Raw genomic sequence first — 19,048 nt, 5'->3', positions numbered from 1 at the left:
CTTTTGTTATTCAACCCAATGAGGATGTGATATAGTAATAAGAGAGCAACAGATAATCAAAGGGTTTTGTAAACTCCTTGGGAAAAACTTCAGGTCAATTCAAGTGAAAATAATCATGACTGGACAGTAATCTCATTACTCTCACAATAAGGCCACCTTCGAAGATACTGCCTTACATTTCTTTAGCATATATAAGTAAAAAGGTCAATTTTGTATTAACTGTTATTCCTAGGATTCCATATACTAAGCACCACTTTGGTATGTACTATCTTACACATAGGAAAACGTTGTGAATTAAGGACAATTTCATTTGCTGTCCCCAGCTATTCTGCTCATAATGAAAGAAGAATGAGAGATAAGGGCTTGAGCCAAAAAAAAAAAAAGAAAGAAAAGTCCATGAGTCCATCTTTCAGACTCCTCCTTTTGAAACGTATTTATGTTTATAATTGAATGTATTTATTCTTTGTTTTTGTCTTATTCTAGAAAATAGAAAATGGACAGAGTTTAGATGGCTGTTTTCAAGTTATTAAGCTACTTAGCAGAAGACCTAGAAATTGGTCCCAGTGTGTAGAATTAGCAAGACTAAAGTTTGAAAAATATTTTAACCATAAGGTAGGTATACGTTCTAAGACATTAAGCAAAGATCATGGCTTATTTCTTTATTACTAATGGCCCTGACTTAAAGTGTCTGTTGGTTTCTTTCACCAAGCCTTTCACAAATTGATAGTAAGTTAGCTGAGAGTAAGTCTAGGCATATGACCAGTTTCACTTTGAATGTTACTAATTAAAACATTTTGCTTCTACTTACTGGCTTGATTGTCAGCTATGCATTGAACTGACTCTAAATACAAAGTTGGGTTTTGGATAACTTTTCTCTCTAGGTAATAGGAATGCATTAATTTCCTAGTCTAGAGAAGTTTGTTCAAAATAGAAACAAGAGACTGATAATTCAGATGGAAATTCTTTTTGAATTTTGCCTTTTCCAACCATAACTCATAAACACATCTTACGTGTTTTCTTTGAAAATCTAAAATGATTAAACGTACATTGCACAGTAGTGGTAGGCATCAAATAAGCTAATCCATATAAAGCATTTAGGGTAGGCCAAAGCACATAGTTAGTAATATACTACCTATTATTCTTGATTGCAGTTGAGTAGCAAACAGACTATATCCTGTACATTTTTAATCCCTCCCTTAGGCCCTTAATTTATTCGCTCATCTTTTAATTTAAGTTTTGAGTACACTTGTCTTTTCACTTCTTATACAGTTTGCTTTTTACAGAAATGTTCTAAGCTTGTGTCTCACCAGGAAATAGGACTTGTTTCCTCCATACTCTACATCATAATTATCATTGACCTTTTGTTTCTCTTTACTCTTCTTAGTTTATATCTTTTGTGATTGTGTTTTTGTTTAGTTGGGGTTTTATTTTTATTATTACATTTTTGATTATTTGTTTTGAGGAAGGGTGGTGTGTGCTTATGCCACAGTACTCATGTGGAGGTTAAAAGGAATCATTTCTATCTACTGTGTGGGTCCTGGGGATCAAATTCAGGTTAACGTGCTTAGCAGTCAGTAGCTTTACCTGCTACTGTTTGGTTGATTTTTATTATCATCATCATTATTGAAATAAAAATTAATGGAAATAGTATAGAGCACCAGTCCTGTTTTAGTTTTTATTATTATTTATTATTATTATTACTATTATAGAAAAAAGAACCATGGAAATAAAGAGTATAGTGTTGATAGTAGTCATTATTTACTTTCACCTAAATTTAAGCTTTGTTTACAGATCTGTATTACATTTTCACCCTCTTCCAATCATATATTAAGTGTATAACTTTGAAATGCTGAATGCCATTTGTTTTTATATTTATTCAAAGCATTAGCTCTTAGGAAAAAGCAAAATTATGAATAAAATATGCTGTTTGTACAAAAGTTGTGAGGTAAAGAATATTCATTCACGTTTGCTATGAGAAAGCTGTAACAGCAGGACAGGAGAAAACAAACTGACTTGTGCCTACCTATGAGACCTCACTGTGTCTTTTAAAGTTTGTTTTGTTTGATTTATGAAGCCTGAGAAAATATGAGCAAAGCATATTTTCTTAATTTCATGTTTTTTTTCCTTAGGATAGCAACAAATTACAGGGAATTTTTTTTTTCTTTTTTTTTTTTCTCTTTTAGGCTCTACAGCTTCTTCACTGTTTTCCTCTTGAAACACGATTAAAAGATGGCAGTGAGTATAAGTATTGAGAAGAAATTATAATGTTCCATACTGGATATAAACTGTATTTATTGAAAGTAATATTTTATGTTTTTACCAGGTTTGTTTTGGCAATCACCAAAAAGGCCACCTTCTCCAATAAAATTTGATTTAAATGAAACTTTGTAAGTATATATGTATATTTTCACTGTCAGTAGCTTAGCTGCACCATGTGGGTCTTCAGTGTTAAATGATTAAAACTTTTTTTTTTTTTTTTTTTTTTGGTTTTGGTTTTGGTTTTTTGAGACAGGATTTATCTGTGTAGCTTTGGAGCCTATCCTGGCACTGGCTCTGGAGACCAGGCTGGCCTCCAACTCACAGAGATCCGCCTGCCTCTGCCTCTGCTCTGCCTCCCGAATGCTGGGATTAAAGGCGTGCGCCACCAATGCCCAGCTGATTAAAACTCTTAACTCCAAAGTTAACAATTCATTCTAGTCAGCAGAGCCAGCTCCAACCTTCCTATATAAATATGCATCCATTTATTTACATGGTAAAAACTATTGTTTGAAATATCGACTCCATAAAAAACTAAGTCACCCCTACTTTTACCCATAAGGAAATAAAATGATAACAAACATTCTTAAACTAAATAAACCTAAGATACTTTACTTAAGGTGGAAAAAGCAGTTAATACTAGTTGCCTAAACTAATACAGGTGATGATTTAGCTTGTCTCTGTGTTTGCACTGTTTTGAGATTCGTACTTAATGTGAATTAATTCTCATCAGACACCTAGCTTATCTTCACTAACCTCTTTTCTACAGATAGCACTCTGCTTAATTTTCCTGGCTGTTGCATGCTTCAGAACTCGAGTTACATTATGATAAATTGCCTTTCCAATGCAACATTCCTACTTTTGTTTTAAGTTAATTATTTTGCTTTGTTCAAACCTAATGTATTCTCATTCATACCTGATATTTTCTCATGAATTCAAAGGCGTTTTCTCCAAGTATTCTAATAGTTTTACCTTTTTTTATTCACTTTTCATGATATTGCTAGTGACTACTTGAATATTATGAGTATTTTTGATAAGCATTTTTGTATCAAAAGAAAATTTGGTATTTTCTTCTATGTTGTTTTAGTCTAGACAAGAATTTCATTGTTGTAACTTTAAAAAGGGTAAAAATTAATTATGCAACAAAAATTCTTAAAATGTAATTCATAGTTTTAATCCAAAGGTTATGTTTCCTGCTGACTTAAATATCTTCTTTAAAACTGCCATTCAAACTGCTTTTTATTTTCATTTCAAAAGGCATCTCAGTTTTCTTCAGAGTGCTGCAAAACTATATGCTATGGTATATTGCATTCCATTTTCAGAAAAGGTAAGATTCTGTCCAGGCTCTAGCAGTTGATTCAAAACGATAGTTAAATTGGTTGGTGGCATTGAAGTGTGTTTTTAGCTCATAAGCCGTTCTTTCTTTTGTTTGTTTGTTTGAGATGTGAGCTCACACAGCTGATGCTTGTCCAGAGTTCACTGTGCATCTGGAACTCACTGTAAGCTCCACTTCTTCCTGCTTTCATCTCATAAGTACTCGGATTATAGGCATGCACCTTCATGCCCAGCTAGAATCATTCCTTTGGATCAAAAAGAACAGTGTTACATTTTTCTTGTGTTATTGTCCACTCTAACTTGCAAAAGCTGTTTACTTATTGCAGTGCTGGTTAATAGAAACTACTAATTTTCTTTCTGAATTTAAATATTGAAGTAATATTTGTGAAAAGCAGTCATACTTAAGTAATAAACTATTTGTAGTCTGCTTACCTATTTCTCTTTCTGGAAAGTTAAACACCACATAAAGGCCCAGGAATCAATAATAGTGTTCAGTCTTGTATTACAAGCCTGTCCTCAAAAAGCAGTGTTTTTCATAGTAGCTTCCATGTAGATGCAGGTTCATCCAGTTCCACTTGAACTATTATCATTTCTTGCTTCATAGTGTACGAATTTGATTAGTTTTTAAAAGTATAACATTACTCAGGAGAGGTCATCCTTTGACAGTGAGGATATGGGAATATGGACCTTTTTTTAAACCTGTAAGAAGAAAGAAAAATTTTAAGTTTGTTAACTAAAGTACATTTTCTCTCCAGCCTCCTTTCCCCCACTAGTCTTTAAGATAATTCTGGCAAAATGGAGGTAAATGTTTGAAATGGATATAAATACACAAGTGATACGTTGTTTAACTAAGTTGCTAAATAGTGTGATAAAAGGACTGTTTTTTTATAGTTTAACCTCAGATTCAGAGTTCAAAGACATGTGTTGATAAAATTAACTTTTTTTTTTTTTTTTTTTTTTTTTTTTTTTTTAATAAAACAGGACTTATCAGTGGATACCCTCATGGATATTCTTTCAGAAGTTAAAATTCAGGAATTCAAACCTTCCAACAAGGTAAGATAGAAGTCCATTCACTTAGCTAGCTAGTGGTTATTAAACTGCTGCTTATAGCAAATCCCATTCTCAGCATGGAGAATCCCATAATGATTAGCCTTTGTCCTTAAGGACATTTTATTCCAAAGAGGAGATGGGCTACGTATAAACAGAAATGCACCTGGAGCCTGCTCCAGTAGACCTGCCACTTCGACTGCTGCTGACCAGACAGAAGCAGCTGTTTGCCTTAATCAGAGAAGCCTGTCCTTATAGTGAATGGTGGTGAATACAGGCATAGCGGAAAAGCTGTCAGTTATTGCAAGAACACAGGCAACAGATGTCTGGGGCCTTAGAAGTAGCTAATAGGACAGATGAGACCGAACTGGATTCCCTGTGTACATTGCTGTAGTCCTGACAGAACTTCTCGGGGAAATTGAAGGGAGCTGAGGAAAGATGGCTAGTGTCGTAAGTGGAATACGAAGTAACTAACAGTTGAGGATGAAGCTAGAAAGATGAAGATAGAGTGAGTATATGGTAATTGAGACCAGAGTAGAAAAGTCAGTTGGATGATGTAGGGCAGCACTGAGGATCCATATAACACCAGTGTGATGTGTTCTATTATGGATTGCCATTATATTCAAGCACATTTAGCTTTGGTATCACTGTGGCACTTGTGTGTGCTGACAAATAATAGATGGAAAATTGGTTTGATAATTATGCCCAGAAAATATCTTAGAAAGTGTCAGAACCTGTGAAGTTGTCAGTAAAATAGGAAAATTTGAAGAAGTAGATGTATAAATGTTTATATGCATATATAAAGTATTTTTTACAGGCCTTTCTTTTATATACTTTAAAAATTAGCCACAAAGATGTGCTGTATACAGCTGTTTTACCTTTTTATTTTGTAGGAAGGCATCTTTGTAGCCAGTAGAATTTTGTGTAAGTGAGTAAGTTTTTCTAAGTAAAATATTCGTGACATGTAACCTATAACTAATAACATAGTATTTAATTAAAAAAAAAGCAGTGTCATTTGTAAGAAAAGTTTCCAAGCCATCTTTCTCATTGGTAAAACTAGAGTAAACCCTAGTAAACATGATTCAGTATGTTTTCTGGCTTTCATTGCTTCTATCAGTACAACAGTTCAGGGCTAATAGGTTTCCCTGAGTAGTTTAAGGTTTTAATATGAGTTATGGTCTGTTTTACGACTCTTTAAAATAGCTCATACTGAAGCTTTAAGACCAGCATGCCCTTGTAGATATAGATGTGACAGCCAGAATATTAATTAGACATGATGGCAGGTAGAAGTTTCTGTTTTATTGATTCTTTAGTACGTCCTAAATGTTTGTGATGTTTAATATCTCAGAACACGATTTGGTGAATTTTTAAAGTAAGTAGTACTTTAATAATTAATGATGGAGACATTCTTTTGGTTTGAAAACATCTCCTGATTATGTGTACTGTCTATTAGGTAATTCCCAATCAGTTGTGGTTTATGCTGCATTAATGATGCTGTACTTAGTATATGAAGGAAGATGTATTCTTTATAAAAAGAACTACTCAGTAATCAGCAAGTATTTTTAGCCCCTATTACATATTTTGCAAATATTTTCTTTTTTGTCCTATATGAATCGGCTACTTTGAACTATACAATTTTAGTCAATGTAGACCTGTCAGAGTCAAAACTTGAATATCAACTTCATTTAAGTGTGGGATTTTAAGATATCTATATAATCTGGCCAGTATAAACAATATTCCAATAAGAAAAATAAATTGTTTGAGATATACTGGAGGCCTTTCAGTGACCAAGGTGAAGAGCCTGGTTATGGCATATACCTGCCAGCATATGAAGATAGGTAGTAAACTATAGTATGAGGGAAGAGATATATTAAGCCATAATGATTAATGAACAAAAGGCATTGACCAAATATTTTCTCTTATCATTTGATTAAATAGATAAACAATAGTTAAACCTGGATGTAAAATGTGATAATAGTAATAAACCTATATACATATATGTTTAAAGGTTGTTCAAACAGATGAAACTGCAAGGAAACCAGACAATGTTCCTATCTCCAGTGAAGATGAGAGGAATGCTGTTTTCCTACTAGAAAAGGCTATTTCATCTAACAGAGCTACCAAAAGTAAGGCAATCCTTTTCAAATACCTTGAAGTAGATGATAGACTTACTTCCTCAGAGAGCCATATTGACAAGGGGACTAATTCTTTTTTTTTTTTTTTTTTTTTTTTAATACATAGCCTTTATTTCTTCCAGATCAGGAATTTTTTAGGGTTTAATCATATAAAGATGAAGAATCAAGTTTAGCAACCTAAAATACTTACTTATTAAAACTATATTAATACTTTAGTAAACTATACAAAAAAGGTAAGGAGATAAACATGTACATTTATAGAACTGCATGTCAGTCATGCCAGATCCTGTAGAGGGAATTCCCAACATGACCTCATTCATCTGTGAGGACACAGAACAGTCCTCGTTTAGACATACACCATCTTGTCCTATGTGAGCTGCTCTTCACCTCTTGATGGCTTCCTTCTACACATGTGTATGTTTAGTTGTCTGCTTCTTAGAGCAGACATTTACCTTCCTCATCCACCAGCCATTGGAGGACTGCTGGGGCCTTAAAGATGACTGATTCAACCCATTCTTCGTGGAGGATTTCCTGGTGGCCCTCTTCCATCATCGTATCTGAAATTAGATGAGCTTCCATAGCCTCTTCTTTTTTTCACATCTTGCTGAAGCAGAGTTTTGAAAAAAAAAAAAAAAAAAACACAAATTCTGCTATTCCCCAGAAAAAATCTGTTATAAAAGACAATCTCCATGGGGACTGATTTCGACTGTCCAACACTTGTCCATTCGAGATGTAAACCATCATTCCTCCGCTTGCCCGCTTAATAAAAGACTTGACAAGGGTACTAATTCTTAGTCATCATAGCTGATGGGAGTGGGATGGGGATAAGGTGAGAGGAGAGGGAGAAGTAACTGGAGTTGCAATGTAAAATAAAAGTTACTTAATGGTGGGAAAAAAATTTCTGTCCTTTAACAATGACTAAAGTCATCATTTTTTTCCTCATGTATTTGCCTTCAAGTTTTAAAAACTAATTCTCCAAATTACATTAACTGCTGTATTGTAATTCTTACTGTTTTTATGCTTCAGATATTGAACAGTTCTAAAAACACAAGCAAATAGCTTGTTTTTAAGGAGCAGAAGGTTCAGATTAGCTGGACTTACTGGATCAGCAGGATCAGGGAGTCACAGTTATCTTAAGCTACATAGTGAGACCCTATCTCAAAATAAAAAAATAAGCTTAGTAACCTATTCATACCTTTAAACATACCACTTTAGGGGAAAGAATTACCAAAAGTCTCAGAGAGAGGGTGAGTATGTGTATGTTAGAGAGTGTGTATGTGAGAGAGAAAGAGTGTGGGTGAGGGAGTGTCGGGGGTGGGGTGGGGGGGAGTATAGATGAGCGTATGGACATGTGCATGCCATGGCACACACACGGAGGTCAGAGGATAAACTTGGGTGCTGGTCCTCCCTTTGCTGGTTCTTCTGATGCTTGCACCAGGCTAGTTGACCTACAAGCTTCAAGGGCTACTCCTGTGTCTGCCTTCTCTCTCTGTAGAGGCACTGGGATTACAGATTTTCACATTTGTGTAGATTCTGGAACCTCAAATTAGGTCCTCATGCTGTGTATCAAGCTCTTTACTTACTCTTAGCTTTCTCAGGTTTTACCAGGAATAAAATCTGACTTTACAAACAACTTTGCTACAGCTGAACTTTTAATTCTTTAAAAGCAGCTAGTCGTTCATCTGCTTAGGCATGCTTACCATCTTTTGTTAGATAAATCAGTAATTCTCAAAGTTCTGTGATTTCATGTGTGAACCAGTAAAATTTCATTATATGTCATGTTAATAGTCTTGAAAGTGATATTGGAAATCACTAATCTGAAATATTCAAAGAGATGCACAAATGATTTTGTTAGTTGTCAGAGAGAAAATGTTTCAAAGTAATATTTATGGGTTAAATTTTGAGTAGTATCAAAGATTTACTTTTATAATCCACATGGCAGCAGCTAATGTCACAAATGGCTTTTCTTATTTCACTATTTACTGTTTTTTATACACTAACTTCTTTAGTTTGGTGGTCCTAATGCCATTGTTTTCATGTTCTTTTATAACTTCAGTTGCTTATTTCTTTATACATTTTCATTTTGTTCATAACAAAAATGGTTATGATTAATATTTTTGTTAACTAAGCAATGCTTTCAGTGGGTCCTTCAGCTTTGTTACTTGTATATTTCTTTATTAGAAATCTGGTTATTTGAAAATTTTATACGTGTACATTTTTACCTTGCTTTTTATCTCATAAAACCTTTACCATAACTAGCATGCGCTCTTCTGATTACTCTGGTCAGGTGACCTTCAGATGGCAGTGCTTTCATTTGAAAAAGATGATGACAATAATGGACACATAGATTTCATCACAGCTGCATCCAACCTTCGAGCCAAAATGTATAGCATTGAACCAGCTGACCGGTTTAAAACTAAGCGCATAGCTGGTAAAATTATCCCTGCTATAGCAACATCTACTGCTGCAGTTTCTGGCTTGGTAAGTTTATTCTTCTAAAAAGTCTCAGATCTTCCCAACATCACACCAACTTTAGCTGGCCAAGCAGAATTTAGAGATGAAGGGATTAAAAAAAAAAATGGATCTTATAATTTAAACTTTCAAGATATTTCTGAAAATATAATGAGGTATATCTCTAAGTCCTAGGTCCTATGTATAAAAATAGTGTTAATAAACTCAAGATAGAGTATAGTTGTTGTCAATGACTTTTCCTTCCCTCCTGAGTTTGGGGGCGGTGGAAAGAAGGGACCCAGCCCAACAGCTAGCTCAGGAGCAGGTCCTGGAACCCAGGAGACCATTCTGGAACCTTAGGAGTACTTGATTGTGAGAACCCAGGGAGAGACAACCAGACAGACTCAGAGGAAAGATGTAGTATACCATCCTCCTAGAGCACAGGGCCAAAGGCAGCAACACAGGATCACCTGGCCATCCTGTCACTTTCCCGTCCACCCTCCACAGAAATCATGTCACTCTCCATGTCAAGTAGATAGTCTCTTGAGAAAGATAATTAAGACCATTTATTATATTGTACTCTATCAGTACTCTACAAAATTGGAGTTAGTTGTCTGTTCCTTTATTGGTTAAATTGCTTTAGTTTTGAGTTATGGTGTCTGCTTTGAAAATAGGATGATTAAATAGTGAAATAACTTTGTTCACTATATATATATAGAATAGACTGAATATTAAAAGTAAAATGTACTAAAAATGTCAGATAAATAAGAAATACATTTTACTGTAAGTGTATAGCTGTTCTTACTATTTACAGAGACATCCAGGCTTGAACCTTCACAAGGAACAAGACTGATAAAATCCCAAGAAGCTTTAACTTTTTGTTCTCTAGGTAATCATGTCACCTTCTCTTATTTAGGTTGCCTTGGAAATGATCAAAGTAGCTGGTGGCTATCCCTTTGAAGCTTATAAAAACTGTTTCCTTAATTTAGCCATTCCAATAATAGTGTTTACAGAGACATCTGAAGTAAGAAAAACTGAAATCAGGTATGTATAAAAGTCTGTTTTTCTTCCATAATGAGAAAGAAAGTACATTCTACCCTTAGGAAGGAAGCATACTGGTTTTCATCTCTATTTCTTGTTAATCCTTTCTGCTATTTCAGGACCCAGTCAAACGTCATCTTGATGAATTATTTCCAAGTAGACTAGCTAGAGCATCCTCACAATAGTTGTTTTCTCACACCATTTACGATTATACTTTAGGGTTCCTAACTTGGATAATTTTGAAGGCATTCTTGTCTGACTATACACTGTGAAATTTAGAATCTAATTCTGCACATTTATAACAACAGAAATCAATTCCTGAGTGTCTGTTTTTGACATTTCAGGTTGGCCACAGCCAGAAATGTGAGTAGAAGTATCTTGTCAGGAAGAGCTAATCCTCTTACCACCCTCATACATTACTTATGAAAACACAAAATAAAGTAATCCATATAAATGAAATAAGGTGCTATTGCACACATGCCAAATTACATATATTCCAAGGTGATCATTCTAGCATACTTATGACAGCCAATGATTTGGACACTCCAAATGTTCAGATATTGATAACTAGAACTTCCTCATCATTAAACCCCTACAACTATTTAAAAATAGAGGGATGCGGGGTGAGGGGAGGGAGAGGGAGAAGGGATTAACATGTAAAACAAGCTTGTTCCTAATTTGAGCTAATAAAAATAAATAAATAAAAAATAAATAAAAATTAAAGGGATGCATTCGTGTCCATGCATACACATGCACATACATGGAGAGAGAAATACAACATAACAGACCTATATATATAATATGTAAGACATGAAAGTAAAAGAGAGACAGTGAGTGGAAGGAGAAGATCAGAAAGAGGACAAAGGAGAATGATGTAAAGAGCACTGATACACATGCATGAAAATGTGATAAACGCATTACTTTGTATGTGAACTTACAGTATTAAAGAAAAAATGAGGAGTACTTTGTATGTTATATTTGAAATTAAGACACTGAAAAAATACACAAAACATAAAAGTGGTTACCTATAATATTTATTGAATATTTTATAAGTTATATCCCCCCACCACCCAATAATTTCTAAGCATATTACAAATAATGAACTGCAGTAAATTTTTATTACTACATGGAAAGAGATTTTAATGCTTGTATTCTTAATATTAATATTTTTCTGTAACAGAGATGGAATATCATTTACAATTTGGGACAGGTGGACTGTACATGGAAATGAAGATTTTACCCTCTCAGATTTCATAAATGCTGTTAAAGTAGGATATTTTTATTTTCTTGATTTAATTAGTACCTTGAAATCTGCTTTCTGTGTAATGTCATGCCTCCTAATTTGTAGGAATTCCAGTAGGACCTTGTAATTATGTTAGTACTGAATTCATTACTTGGTTCATTTCTGTATGTACATACCTAATGTACTTTACAAATAAGACATCGTAAGAGAATAGCAAGGGTATTATATTAGAACCCATGCTATAATAACAGCATTTCTCTCAAGACTGTTTAGCTTATTTTACAGTAGATCTTAACCTGAGCCTCTGAGTTTTGTGTGGTTTTTGTTGTTGTGTTTTGTTTTGTTTTTCTTTCCTTATGATATTGAGAGCTGTCTACTTTGAAAGGAAGCACTTTATGGTTTCCCTTTGGCATGTCGGAATTATCAGCCTCACTATTGTTGCACCTTGTGCCTTCTATTAATCCAGTGGTTCTCCACTTTCCTAATGCTGTAACCCTTTAGTACAGTTCTTCATTTTATAGTGACCCCAACAATAAAATTATTTTCTTTGCTACTTCATAACTGTAATTTTCCTACTGTTATGAATTGTAATGTAAATGTCTGTGTTTCCTGATGGTCTTAGGCAACCCCTGTGAAAGGGTCATTTGATCCCCAAAGCTATCACAACCCACAGGTTGAGGACTGCTGTATTTTGAAAAGGTGTTTACTTGAACAATAGCTCTAGATAAGTAAGTCATTCTAATAACAAAGACAGATACTTAAACAGCTGAAAGGTAGACAGTGTGGATGTCCTAAAACCAGCAAATGAGTCACATTTGGGTAGCTTCAGACCTCACACTGCCTGAAACGGCATATAATGTAAAACTTAACACATTTACTTCTAAGTGCTGAGGCTGTGGCTTGTGGAAGAGCCCCAGGCCGACATCCCTAGTCAGTCTTCAATACTGGGGATGAACATAACTGTGCAGTTCTGAGACTTTCCATTTAATATTTTCAAGTGATGGTTAACTGAGAAAAATGAAACCATGGATAAAAGATCACCACTATAGTTTTTAGTCTTTAAATTTATGGAAGGATATAAATTGTATTTTATATAAGTCTGCCTTCTTTTAGGTGAATATAAAATATTTTTACCTGTGTACTTTGCATATGAATGAAGCTTTGATTGTTTCCTTTGGGGTGTTTACCTTTAGGAGAAATATGGAATTGAGCCGACAATGGTGGTACAGGGAGTCAAAATGCTTTACGTTCCTATAATGCCGGGTCATGCAAAAAGGTTAAAGTTAACGTAAGTATTTAACATTATGTGCAGAAGTGTCACAAAAATCAAAACATAAGTAAGATACACATTGGAAAGTTAAAAAAGTTAGTAGAATCTATACAAAAGGCATTACTCTTGCCTTACGCTGTAGTAAAGACTGAATCTATTAGGGGACAGCCAACAGTCCAACTCTCAAATGAGGCCCATAGAATTACACCTTTGTAAATTTATTATAGACAAGTCAAATCATTTTCAGTTAGTAGGCTTAGAAATTTGATCAGTATACTGTTAAGTAAAAGTAATGCATGTCTTACATGTAAACATAGAAAACTGCATTTATAAAATTGAGATATAAAACAAGAGTGCCAAATATTGTTTTTATTTATTTAGTGGATTTTTGCTAAAGATGCCTGCTATGTGTCCAGCCTTGTTTAAAGCATTGGGGATACAGTTGTGAACAAAAGCCTTTCTACTTGAGGAGTTTGAATAAAAACTACATACGGTCAGGTAGTGGTAGATGCTATAGAGAAAGTGAAGGATGAAAACGGGAAGACATGTAAGGAGCGGGAAGGTTGAGTTGTTATATTTAATAATTTAGATTTCCCCACTGCACGTTAGATTCTTACCTGCTGATACTGCATTTTAGAGGAAGAGAAGTACCAAAGAAAAACAAAATCTTTATAATTGCTTGCAAGGCGCTGGTTGACCTAGCTCCTCTGTATCCTTGTATGTCCTTCCCTATTTCCTTCCTTCCCTCTACACTGGTCTGTGTATTTCTGTAATACTACGGTCGTTCTCTTGTGATGGCTTTGCTCTAGTTATTTCCTCTGCTTGAAGATTAGAGAGTGGGCTAATGAATTCTCAGTTTTGGTCTTTGCACTTCCTAAAGAGACCTTTCTTGTAGTTGATTTTTGTTTTTTTATTCTTTGTTCTTTTTCTCTTGGGAGGAGTTGCCGCTCAGCTCCCAGATAAATACATGGAGGCTTATTCTTTCTTATGAATGTGCAGTCTTATCTTGGCTTATTTCTAGCCAGTTTTTCTTAAATTATTCTCTTTACCTTTTGTCTCTGGGCTTTTCCCTGTCTCTATTTCTGTATTTCTTTCTTTACTTCTTACTCCATGGCTTGCTGTGTAGCTGGGTGGCTGGCTCCTGGAGTTCTCTCTTCTCTTTTTGCTCCTCGTTCTTCTCCCACATTTCTCCTCCTATTTATTCTCTCTGCCTATTAGCTCCGCCGGTCCTTTCTCCTGTCTTGCTAACAGCCATTCAACTCTTTATTAGACCAATCAGATGTTTCAGTCAGGCAGTTAACACAGCTCCACAGAGTTAAACAAATGCAACACAACATAAAGAATACAGCACATCTTTGCATTATTAAGCAAATATTCTACAACATAACAAATGTAACACATCTTAAAATAATCTTGTACAAAAATTTCTGAGTTATATTTAATATTCCACAACATAAACAAATGTACCACATCTTAAAATAATCTTCTACAGTAATTTCTGAATTCTATTTGACACTGGAAACTCTCCAGCTTTAGGTTAGTATGCTTGCCCTGATTTGCTCTTCTTTTTTAAAAACATTTATTCTTTCAAAATCTGTAATGTATAATATACTTTGATCATATTCCCCCCATTATCCTCTTGTCTTCTTCTCCTCCCATTAAATCCATTCTTTTCCTAACATTCCCCCCTCCTATTTTGATATCCTTGTCCCTCAAATCCTTTTATTTTTAATTGTGTACACACATTCACACATGTGAACAACCAAAGTAGAATGTTTTCTCTTTCTCTCTTTTGACATGGGTTCTGGGAATTACCAGGGTTGCATAGAAAGCTTCTTTACCCACTGAGCTAACTCACTGCTCCCCCTCCCTTTTAATTTAAGTTACTTGCATTAGCCTATATAAGGGATTATTTGTTTTGTGCTCAGGAAACTTACCAGTGAGTAATGTGACTCCTTTTTCTCCAGTAACCATAGCTACTATAAGAGCCCTTCCTCGGCCGGGTCTTGGTGGCCCATGCCTTTAATCCCAGCACTTGGGAGGCAGAGGCAGACTGATCTCTGTGAGTTCAAGGCAAGCCTGGTCTCCAGAGTCAGTGCCAGGATAGGCTCCAAAGCTACACAGAGAAACCCTGTCTCCAAAAACAATAAATAAATAAATAAATAAATAAATAAATAAATAAATAAGAGCCCTTCCTCATTAACTGTGGAACATTGATTGGCCGGTTTTGTACAGCCACTGTTGCTGTGTCCAGACGATATCACTACACAGCATTCTTTCCCATCCTCTTGTATTCTTTCCATTCCCTCTTCTGCAGTGTTCCCTGAGCTTTGAAAGACTGCTGACTGCTCAGTCATCACTTATTCCCAACACATGGACTTTCTTCATTAACTTTTGCACACTGCTGACAAAATCTTCTCTGACCAAAACTGAAACAGATATTTAGGAGGTGGTTTAATACTTTGTCCAGTTAGCAAAGCAACAGTACTATGTACTGTTTCACATAGAAGTAGATGCATCCAGGGCCTACAACTTCCCTAGCCTTGAACTAAGCATGAATTTCTTCCTGTGTAGTAGGGCCTGAAATCAGTAACAATACACTTGGCTATCCCACTAACAGTCATGCCACTGTTGTGCTATTGGGCATTGGGCACATACTGCCTGGCAGGTTGGTATTATGGTTCAGTTTTCAGAGCTGAACCCCTAGAAGTCTGCATAGCACCTACCCACACTGTACAACGTATCCATTAGAGTGGATCCTTCCAGCTCACTTCTAGCTTCATTTCTCTTATATCTTTCAGCCAAAGAAGGTAGTATCTTCAGAAGTAGGATCATATGTAGCTCATGTGGACATCCAAAAGAAATGGCATTGTTTCAGAGGCCTGTGGGCCTCCCTGAGCAACAATTCATAAGAAAATTTAAACAAATGCTAGGATTTTTGTTTAATAAACTGTGACATGGGCTAAGGAGATGGATGGCTCAAGGGATAAAACAGATTGCCACACAATCCTGGCAACCTGAGTTGGATCCTCAGAACCCACATAAATGGGAAAGAATGACCTCCACAGTTATCCTCTGACCTTCACACACATATGCCCTGGCAGAAACTTCTACACACATGTACAGCACATATATACATGGGTATACAAATTAAGAAATTCTTGAATAACTTAATGGTTTCTGGAAACAACATTGTCCACTTACATATTTCCATTTAAACTCTTATGTGTTTTTAATTAGCTTAAAAAAATAATGTTTCATATGGTTATTTCATGAATCCTGAGTTTCAGTTAACCATTCCTTTATAACATCCCCACTTATAACTTTACACTCCTAACATTTTCTCCTTTTCTATCACATGTTTTGTCTTCTCCCTCTTAAGGCCTTTCCCTCCCACCCTCCATCCCTTAACACCTTCTTGTTTCGTGGCCTCTACAGGCAGCATATGATAAATACAAATCTAAGAATTTGAAGGTAGGATCTGAATATGAAAGAATATCTAAATATCTGAATATGTAACATTTGTCTTTCTGGGTCTGGGTCACCCAGAAAATACACCCTTACTTAGTGTATTTTCGAGTTCCACCCATTCTTCTGTAAATTTCATAACTCCCCCCCCCCTTTTTTTTTTTACAGCACATATATAAATGGATACACAAACTAAGAATTTTTTAAATGTACGGCTTCTGGAAACAGCATTATCCACTTATGCATTTCCCTTTAAACTTTTACTATATTATGAATGTACATTTTCATAATCCATCAGTTGATAAACATTTAGACTGACTCCATTTTGCAGCTATTGTGAGTAGAGTGAGCATGCTCTGTATGCTCACTGTATGTCTCTGTAGTAGGATGTGAAGTCCTTTGTGTACATGCTGTGCAATGGTCTGTAGTAGGAGGTGAAGTCCTTTGTGTACATACTGTGCAAGTGTCTATAGTAGGATGCAGAGTCCTTTGTGTGTATGATATACAAGGGTTTATAGTAGGAGGTGAAATCCTTTGTGTATGTCTAGGAGCAGTAGAGCTAACCTGTGTGGTAGTCCTATTTGTGACATTTTGAGAAACCTCCACACTGATTTCCATAGTGGTTCACTTGCTTATACTCCGGCCAACAACAGTGAGTATGTGTACCCATTTCCCTATAATCTCACCAACATTTGTCATTGTTTATATTCTTTTTTTTTATTAGTTCAAATTAGGAACAAGCTTGCTTCACATGTCAATCCCTTCTCCCTCTCTATCCCTTTCCCCCACCTCCCCACCACCACCACCACCACCACTCTACTCCCCAGGCAGGGAAGGGCCCTTGACGGGGGCTCCCCAAAGTCCACCACATCATCCTGGGCCGGGCCTAGGCCCTCCCCCGTGTGTCCAGGCCAAGAGAGCATCCCTTCCCTTGGGATGGGCTCTCAAAATCCCTTCTTACACCAGGGAAAAATACTGATCCACTACCAGGGGTTGCGTAGAGTGCGGAGGCCTCCTCATTGACATCCATGTTCAGGGGTCTGGATCAGTCCTGTGCTGGCCTCTCAGACAGTAGTCTGGGGTCCATGTGCTCCCCCTTGTTCAGCCCGGCTGTTTCTGTGGGGTTCACCAGCTTGGTACCCACCCCATTGATCTTCATTCCTCCCTCTTTGCAACTGGGTTCCAGAGTTTAGTTCAGTGTATATCTGTGGATGTCTGCCTCTGCTTCCATCAACCACTGGATGAGGGCTCTAGGATGGCATATAAAGTAGTCATCATTATAGGGGAAGGGCATTTAGGGTATCCTCTCCACCATTGCCTAGATTTTCAGTTCGTGTGATCCTTGTAGATCTCTGGAATCCCCCTAGTGCCAGATCTCTCCTTGGAACTAGGAGGTCTCCTCTATCCTTCTCCCAACTCAACATTTCTGCTCCTCCATTTCCTCTTCTCCCCTCCTCTTCTCCCCTCATTCTGCCATCTCCCTCTCCCTTACCCTCGTGCTCCCAATTAGCTCAGGAGATCCTGCCCCTTCCCATTCTCTGGGAGTCCATGCATTTTTCTCTTAGAGTCCTTGTTTCCTAGTTTTTTTGGTGAAGAGGATTGTTGGCTGATAATTCTTTGCTCTATGTCTAAAATTCATATATGAGTGAGTACATACAATGTTTGTCTTTTTATGACTGGGTTACCTCACTCAGGATGGTTTCTTCTAGTTCCATCCATTTGCCTGTGAATTTCAAGATTCCATTGCTTTTTTTCTGCTTTTTTCTCCATTGTATAAATGTACCACATTTTCTCTATCCATCCTTCAGTTGAGGGGCATCTAGGTTGCTTCCAGGTTCTGGTTATTGCAATGTTGCTATGAACATGGTTGAACATGTGTCCTTGTATGGACGTGCATTATTTGGGTATATGCCCAAGAGAGGAATGGCTGGATCTTGAGGTAGACTGATTCCCATTTTTCTGAGCAACTGCCATACTGATTTCCAGAGTGGTCTTACAAGTTCGCACTCCCACCAGCAATGGAGGAGTGTTCCTTTTTCTCCACATCCTCTCCAGCATAGATTGTCATTGGTGTTTTTGATTTTAGCCATTCTGACAGGTGTGAGGTGGTATCTCAGAGTTGTTTTGAGTTGCATTTCTCTGATGGCCAAGGATTTTGAGCACTTTCTTAAGTGTCTTACAGCCATTTCAGATTCCTCTGTTGACAATTATCTCTTTAGTTCTGCACCCCACTTTTTAATTTCATTGTTTGGTGTTTTGGTGGCTGGCTTCTTGAGTTCATTGTATATTTTGGAGATCAGCCCACTGTCAGATGTGGGGTTGGTGAAGATCTTTTCCCATTCTGTGGGCTGTCGTTTGGTCTTACTGTGTCATTTGCCCTACAGAAGCTTCTGAGTTTCAGGAGGTCCCATTAATGAATTGTAGATCTCAATGTCTGTGCTACTGGTGTAATGTTCAGGAAGTGGTCTCCTCTACCAATTCGTTCAAGGGTATCTCCTACTTTCTCTTCTAGAAGATTCAGTGTGGCTGGATTTATGTTGAGGTCTTTGATTCATTTGGACTTAAGTTTTGTGCATGGTGACAGATATGGATCTATCTGCAATCGTCTGCATGTCCGACCAGTTGTACCAGCACCATTTGTTGAAGATGCTTTCTGTTTTCCATTGTATAGATTTAGCTTCTTTGTCAAAAATCAGGTGTTCATAGGTGTGTGGGTTAACATCAGGGTTTTCAGTTCAATTCCATTGGTCTATCTGTCTATTTTTGTGCCAATACCAAGCTGTTTTCAGAACTATGGCTCTA

General features: G+C 36.4%; 1 protein-coding gene and 1 pseudogene across 2 annotated transcripts in view; one reads left to right on the top strand and one right to left on the bottom strand.

Moving 5' to 3' along the window:
* Uba6 (ubiquitin like modifier activating enzyme 6) overlaps positions 1–19,048 on the top strand; it is a 79,063-nt gene that overhangs the window by 44,673 nt on the left and 15,342 nt on the right. For both annotated transcript variants that reach the window (XM_027390982.2, XM_027390980.2), the window contains 10 exons: positions 484–612; positions 2,184–2,235; positions 2,324–2,387; positions 3,514–3,583; positions 4,573–4,644; positions 6,647–6,764; positions 9,061–9,254; positions 10,141–10,268; positions 11,446–11,533; positions 12,702–12,796. In XM_027390982.2, the coding sequence (XP_027246783.1) occupies positions 484–612; positions 2,184–2,235; positions 2,324–2,387; positions 3,514–3,583; positions 4,573–4,644; positions 6,647–6,764; positions 9,061–9,254; positions 10,141–10,268; positions 11,446–11,533; positions 12,702–12,796 (1,010 nt within the window). The remainder of the gene's footprint in view (positions 1–483; positions 613–2,183; positions 2,236–2,323; positions 2,388–3,513; positions 3,584–4,572; positions 4,645–6,646; positions 6,765–9,060; positions 9,255–10,140; positions 10,269–11,445; positions 11,534–12,701; positions 12,797–19,048) is intronic.
* On the bottom strand, positions 7,168–7,514 carry LOC100761305 (annotated as a pseudogene).

This window comes from Cricetulus griseus, assembly GCF_003668045.3.
Source record: "Cricetulus griseus strain 17A/GY chromosome 1 unlocalized genomic scaffold, alternate assembly CriGri-PICRH-1.0 chr1_1, whole genome shotgun sequence".
NCBI lineage: Eukaryota > Metazoa > Chordata > Mammalia > Rodentia > Cricetidae > Cricetulus > Cricetulus griseus.
The sequence above is the reverse complement of the archived record's forward strand: the minus strand, read 5'-3'. Positions and strand labels throughout refer to the sequence as shown.